The sequence below is a fragment of the Odocoileus virginianus genome, chromosome 4, assembly GCF_023699985.2.
Source record: "Odocoileus virginianus isolate 20LAN1187 ecotype Illinois chromosome 4, Ovbor_1.2, whole genome shotgun sequence".
Taxonomy (NCBI): Eukaryota; Metazoa; Chordata; class Mammalia; order Artiodactyla; family Cervidae; genus Odocoileus; species Odocoileus virginianus.
Window position 1 is genome coordinate 92,379,576 of NC_069677.1, and position 7,380 is coordinate 92,386,955.

The 7,380-nt window shown below is 52.6% G+C and overlaps 1 protein-coding gene across 1 annotated transcript; it reads right to left on the minus strand.

The window, feature by feature from the left end:
* Positions 1 to 345: 345 nt before the first annotated feature.
* LOC139034868 (collagen alpha-2(I) chain-like) lies at positions 346 to 6,167 on the minus strand. The gene is made up of 5 exons (XM_070467095.1): positions 6,081 to 6,167; positions 5,715 to 5,976; positions 5,030 to 5,245; positions 4,169 to 4,882; positions 346 to 584 (listed from the first exon to the last, which is right to left on the minus strand). The coding sequence occupies exons 1-5, from the start codon at positions 6,165 to 6,167 to the stop codon at positions 346 to 348; spliced, it is 1,518 nt and encodes a 505-aa protein (XP_070323196.1).
* Between the last annotated feature and the right edge of the window lie 1,213 nt (positions 6,168 to 7,380).

Sequence of the window (7,380 nt, forward strand, 5' to 3'; positions counted from 1 at the left end):
CTTCTCTTTCTCCTTTATACTGGTCCCCAGTCAGATTTTGTTCTTTCATCAGATTTTTTTTTAATCAATTCCCCTCCGTATTTTCTGTCTAGTGTTGCCGAGTGGAGCCAGAAATCCCAGTGATACAGGCTTGTGGGCGCTGTCCAGTTGCTCAGCCGTGTCCGACTCTTGGCGACCCCATGGACTGCAGCACGCAGACCGCCCTGACCTCCACCATCTGCTTGAGCCTGCTCAGACTCACGTCCATTGAGTCAGGGAGGCCATCCAAGTACGCAGGGAGTATTCAGCAAACCCCCTTCAAAAGCCCACTTATCCCCTCCTCCCCAGATCTTCTAAGAAGTGGTATCAGTCAGATATTGCTGCGTGATAATCACAGCGGCAGACACCAGAAGCACTCGCTTCTCCCCCGTGTGTGGATCCGCCGAGGCCGGCATCTCTAGGCTGAGCTCTGGCGGCAGCATCTGGCTGTAGGTCCAGCTGGGTCTGGGGTTTTTCATCTGAGCTGGTCTGAGGTCTGGCACACTTGTCTTCGGCCTGGGGCCAGGGCTGAAGGAGGAGCTCCTGACCCTGGTTAGCCTCTTCTCCTGAGGATACAAATGGCACAGAAGGGCAAGCACTCACATATACATGCACATCATCTACGCGGGTTATCTGCTGGCGGTCCTGCTACACACTGCTGCAAGACACATTAGCTTAAAGGAAATACAGTGAACTGGGAATTTAGACGGTGCTCTTCTGGGCAATACTTCTCCTACATGGTATCAGCTAAAATTCATTTAGCTGTGTTCAGCTCCTGGTAAGGCCAGGCCTGAAGACCCAAGCAAGCTTCTCTTGCACATCTGGCCCTGACTGCAGTTCTCCTCCCGGTAGCTTCTGTGCAAGTACTAGGGCTTCCTGACAGCGTGGGGTTGGGCATCTACGCGGCGGCTGGCTTCTTGGAGAGACTGTGCTAAGAGGCGAAGCTGAGAGCACTCAGGTTCTCAATTGTCATGTCATGGTGATCGAAGGGTCCAGAAATTGCCATTGCATCATCTTTGAGATTTAACCATTTGTAATAAACAGTAACTTTAATAATAATTTTGAATACATAATTTAATAATTTTCCACAACTGCTTTCACACAGATGAGCCTGTTTTAAGATATCTTAAGGCTCATCCATGAAAGTTAAATAGAGTGGTTCTTCCCACATTCTACTGAATGGAACAAGTCCCAAAGTTATCCCAAATGCAAGGAGAGGGAAATAGTTTCTATCTTTCAGCTGGATGAGTGGCAAAGAATGTGCAGCAATTTTAATTTTTTAATTTACCACAATATGTTTCAGTATATGTATTTTAAAGCCCTCAGACATCAGCCAGTCAGTGATAGAAAAATGCTTGCTAATACACCATAAACATTTTGATTCCAGTTCACAAAAATAATCAAGTTACTGAGAAATATTGAGGTAAGAAGCAGTACTTTTAGAAATAAAAAGTTTTCTTTTAAAAAGTAAACCTTCCATCACAAGCTCCTAGGTTTGCTTTAAGGCTCACATTTTTGGAACACAATGTGTTGTTAATGAGATAAAAAGCATCTCTCCACAGTGTGTTTAATCACTTGGACATGTCCTGTCAATTTGTGGACAGGCTATTTTCTTCATGCATGCTTTGACATATACATTAAACCTCTTACTAGTCTCCTGATGAATCTAATTCCCATCAAACCTGTGACATAACCTATAACTATCACCAGCTTCTTTGTGGGAGTTTACGATCTGGTGATATATGCCTTCTGAAATATACGTCTGTGGGCTTATGGTAAAATTAATAAAGCTGAAATTAAAACTGACAGCTCTGAAATGTTATGCTACCCTTAGCATATGGAATAACTACCGTGAACACTTCTGGGGTTTGTTGCAAGATTATAGACAGTTACCCAATGGGGGATAACTTCTGAACTGTGTGGCTAAATCTCCTTTGACAGGTTTTGGATTTGGTATAATGTTTCTATAGCATTTGAGTGTCGCGTGAGCAGTCCGTTAGCTGTGATTCAGAAGACGTTTCATGCCGGAACCCTTCAGGGCTTCCCCACCAAGTCCACCCCTCTTCCCCATCAAGCCTGCTCTTCCCCTCCCTCCCTCTGTATACACTCCATCTTATCTAAATATTTTAGGAGTTAGTTCACGGCTAGGGGATTCTTTATGAAGTATGATAAAACAAACCCTCTTGTCTGCCTGCAAATCTGAGGGCACATCTCAGAGCTTTATCCACTCATTTATCTAGCTGTGGGTTTATTAAGTTTTTCTTTCCCATACCCAAATGTTTGCTCTCTTATTTCTGTAATGGTAGAAATGCAGATTGCAAGAATTTAGTCCTGGGTCTTGTGTTCAGTGATCTAGCCTTTTATAAAATCTGTCCTGACTCCATTTTATGAATAAACGTGTGTAGACACATGCACAGATACACACACAGGTACACACACACTGCCTAACATGTGTTCACTTTCTTTAAATGGGTGTATTTATTTCTTTTCTTGGTGAATGAAGGGCCGCCAAACAGATAACTTTGTAAAGAAAAATGCTATCTCTACAAAAGTCTTTTTCAGTTTGGTGAAAAATAGTTAAGAATTGGTTGCTTCAGTGGCAAAGAAATAGTCATATACTGTAATGATGTTAGAACTTTAGGATTCCATATACTGAAAACGATGTGGGATTATTAATAGATGAAAATAGGAAATGGGGCCAGAAGGAGTTTATGTGCTTGGAGCTCAGTCGTGTCCAACTCTTTGTGACCTGTGGGCTGCAGCCCGCCAGGCTCCTCCATCCATGGGATTCTCCAGGCCAGAATCCTGGAGTGGGTTGCCATGCCCTCCTCCAGGGTATCTTCCCAACCCAGGGATCGAACCCGGGTCTCCTGCATTGCGGGGGGAATTCTTTACCATCTGAGCTACCAGGGAAGCCCAGAAGGAATTGGAAGTACTTTAAATGTTTTCTTCCTCTTGTATATCAATTTTGCCTTGAAAATACATAAGTTATATAATATTATTCAAACAAAGTAAATGAAAACACATGCATACTGACAAATTCAGTGTTTTAGATAGGAATATGACTCCTCTTTTAAAGTCATGGGCCTTTCCAAAATTCGTCTCTGATAAGGTAGACAATCGCTTCTGATACAGTTTAGGTTGAAGTTGCCTTTAACTACTCTTTAATAAGTTCTCCTAAATGATTTCTATCCCCACAGGGATCATTCTTTGACGTGACACTGTTTTTATAAATGATAAGAGACCGCAGCAATGCCGAAGATGTTCTTGGTTATCTATTGCACATCCAATTCACTCATCTTTCTCGGCAACTGGGATAGTATGAGTCTGATTAAATGTCCGTGTTCTTTCTTTCAGTTAAGAGTGAACCTGGCTTTAACAGGAGTTTTGGAAGCAGAGGTTCACGAGTCATATCTTGGGAAGAGTGTCCTTTCTTTGCAGAAGGGATGGTGTCACTCCCCCACCCCTTTTCCCTTCTTGCTGCCTTGAATGAATTTGTGGCAGCTAATTTGTAGCAACCACCTTGTTATTATATGAAAAAGGTTAATATAAATTACCAACCCAAGGCCCTGACAATGCACAACTGTTGAGTCCATGCTAGAAACTGTCTTCTTCTGAGATTTATTACAAACTAAAATAACAGCAACTCTACTTCTTTCAGCTATCATGTCAACTCATGTGTTGCTATCAGCCAATTCTAACTACTTTAAATGAAGTTACATAAAGAGCTCTCTTGTGGATATTAAATTTATAATTTTGATGCTAAGTTTTCTGTGGTTGTTACTGGTTTGCCTGTACTTTTCTCTATTCTTCTATTTAAGTAGGTACCAAACTCTGTGCTTTGATACATAAGGATGTTTGCAATATACCATATGGGTGTTTCCTTCAAAATCTTATATCCACTGAGAAGGTTAGATTTGAAGGAAGAGGTACCCTTCATTCTAAACGCAGTTCCCTCTTTTAGGGGAGTTCAGAGGGGCCCATGGGTTTCATGAACCCTGAGGATTAAGAGTCGTGAGGATGGACTTCCCTGGTGGCACAGTGGTTAAAAATCTGCCTGTCAGTGCAGAAAACACAGGTTCGAAACCTGGTCCAGGAAGATCTCACACGCTGCAGGGCAGCTAAGCCTGCGCACAGCTCCTGAGCCCACGTGCAGGCCCGCGGGCCCGGAGTCTGCGCTCGGCTCTGAGCCCACGCGCAGGCCCGCAGGCCGGGAGTCTGCGCTCAGCTCCTGAGTCCACGCGCAGGCCCGCAGGCCCGGAGTCTGCGCTCAGCTCTGAGCCCACGCGCAGGCCCGCAGGCCCGGAGTCTGCGCTCAGCTCTGAGCCCACGCGCAGGCCCGCAGGCCCGGAGTCTGCGCTCGGCTCCTGAGCCCACGCGCAGGCCCGCGGGCCCGGAGTCTGCGCTCGGCTCCCGAGCCCACGCGCAGGCCCGCGGGCCCGGAGTCTGCGCTCGGCTCCCGAGCCCACGCGCAGGCCCGCGGGCCCGGAGTCTGCGCTCGGCTCTGAGCCCACGCGCAGGCCCGCGGGCCCGGAGTCTGCGCTCAGCTCTGAGCCCACGCGCAGGCCCGCGGGCCCGGAGTCTGCGCTCAGCTCTGAGCCCACGCGCAGGCCCGCGGGCCCGGAGTCTGCGCTCAGCTCTGAGCCCACGCGCAGGCCCGCGGGCCCGGAGTCTGCGCTCAGCTCTGAGCCCACGCGCAGGCCCGCGGGCCCGGAGTCTGCGCTCAGCTCTGAGCCCACGCGCAGGCCCGCGGGCCCGGAGTCTGCGCTCAGCTCTGAGCCCACGCGCAGGCCCGCGGGCCCGGAGTCTGCGCTCAGCTCTGAGCCCACGCGCAGGCCCGCAGGCCGGGAGTCTGCGCTCAGCTCTGAGCCCACGCGCAGGCCCGCAGGCCCCGGAGTCTGCGCTCAGCTCTGAGCCCACGCGCAGGCCCGCAGGCCGGGAGTCTGCGCTCAGCTCTGAGCCCACGCTGCAGGCCCGCAGGCCCGGAGTCTATGCTCAGTTCTGAGCCCACGCTGCAGGCCCGCAGGCCCGGAGTCTATGCTCAGCTCTGAGCCCACGCGCAGGCCCGCAGGCCGGGAGTCTGCGCTCAGCTCTGAGCCCACGCGCAGGCCCGCAGGCCGGGAGTCTGCGCTCAGCTCTGAGCCCACGCGCAGGCCCGCAGGCCCGGAGTCTGCGCTCAGCTCTGAGCCCACGCGCAGGCCCGCAGGCCGGGAGTCTGCGCTCAGCTCTGAGCCCACGCGCAGGCCCGCAGGCCCCGGAGTCTGCGCTCAGCTCTGAGCCCACGCGCAGGCCTGCAGGCCGGGAGTCTGCGCTCAGCTCTGAGCCCACGCTGCAGGCCCGCAGGCCTGGAGTCTATGCTCAGTTCTGAGCCCACGCTGCAGGCCCGCAGGCCCAGAGTCTATGCTCAGCTCTGAGCCCACGCGCAGGCCCGCAGGCCGGGAGTCTGCGCTCAGCTCTGAGCCCACGCTGCAGGCCCGCAGGCCTGGAGTCTATGCTCAGCTCTGAGCCCACGCTGCAGGCCCGCAGGCCTGGAGTCTATGCTCAGCTCCTGAGCCCACACTGCAGGCCCGCAGGCCCGGAGTCTATGCTCAGCTCTGAGCCCACGCGCAGGCCCGCAGGCCCCGGAGTCTGCGCTCAGCTCTGAGCCCACGCGCAGGCCCGCAGGCCCGGAGTCTGCGCTCAGCTCCTGAGCCCACGCTGCAGGCCCGCAGGCCTGGAGTCTATGCTCAGCTCTGAGCCCACGCGCAGGCCCGCAGGCCCGGAGTCTGCTCTCAGCTCTGAGTCCACGCGCAGGCCCGCGGGCCGGGAGTCTGCGCTCAGCTCTGAGCCCACGCGCAGGCCCGCAGGCCCGGAGTCTGCGCTCGGCTCTGAGCCCACGCGCAGGCCCGCAGGCCCGGAGTCTGCGCTCAGCTCTGAGCCCACGCGCAGGCCCGCAGGCCCGGAGTCTGTGCTCAGCTCCTGAGCCCACGTGCAGGCCCGCAGGCCCGGAGTCTGCGCTCAGCTCTGAGTCCACGCGCAGGCCCGCGGGCCCGGAGTCTGCGCTCAGCTCTGAGCCCACGCGCAGGCCCGCGGGCCCGGAGTCTGCGCTCAGCTCCTGAGCCCACGCGCAGGCCCGCAGGCCCGGAGTCTGCGCTCGGCTCTGAGCCCATGCGCAGGCCCGCAGGCCCGGAGTCTGCGCTCAGCTCTGAGCCCACGCGCAGGCCCGCAGGCCCGGAGTCTGCGCTCGGCCCCAAGAGCAGCCACCACCCCAGGAGCCGCACCACAGCCGGGGGACCCCCGCTCTGCGCAACTAGACAGCCCGCGCACAGCAGTGAAGGCCCAGGCAGCCAAAATAAAATAATAATGATAAAAAAAGAGTCGTGAGGATGTGGGTTTGTGGAATATCAAGACACTGCATCTGAAGTCCAGGAGCCCAACCTTCACTAAGACTCTGTATTCTAAGAACAGTCTAGAAGCTGAAAACACAGGGAATCTGTTACGGCAAATTCTCTCAACCGAAGACATAAGCCGCCTCCCTCCTCTGAGCTAGAACCTACCGTCTGCTCCCCACCACCGCTTTTCCTCCACCCTTACCCCACGCCCCGCGGGGAGACGGTCTCCCCGAATTCCACCGAGGCTCCCGGGGCTGCTCGCCCCACGCTCTCTCAGGCTGGCGGGGACTCAGGGGGTCTCTGCAGGCTGCTCAGGCCGGTCCATCCGGCAACAGTCAACGCCCCCCTCCCTGCGCTCCCGGTTTATGAGCAAGGAGACAGTCTGCAGAGACTTGCTAACACCTGGAAAACTAGAGCAGAAATAAGATGAAGGCTTCTCTGCTCTGAGAGCCCTGAAATAGTGTGGGGGTCCCATCGTCTCTCCTTTCGTTTGTTGATATCCCAGGATTGGGTAAGTGCGCATGAGCCAAGACCTTTATCAGAAAAAATGGCTTATTTTCTATTATGAATCATCATTTCCTTATAAAATGTACACAAGACATAAATATACAGCTCAGTGAATTCTCACAAAGTGGCTCCTTCCGGTTCAAAAAATAAAACATTGCCAGATCCCTAAAACCCTCCTCATGGGCCCTTTAAACATTCTTCATTCCACCCAAAGCTAATTCTGATTTTTCAATAATTTCTTCTTGGTTTTATTCATAGTTTCAACTGCTTGAGCGTGAACTGCTAAACACTAGCTCTGACTCTTTTAAAAATTTTACATAAAAGGAATAATACAGTCCGTGTGTTTCATCTGTGGCTCTTCTCACACCCAAAACTTACATCTGTGAATTAAGCTTGGGAAACTGATGCCGATGATTGTGTGTAGCTGCACTTCATTCATTTTCTATTGCTGGGTAGGTAGTGCGCTATCCTACAGAACGTCACA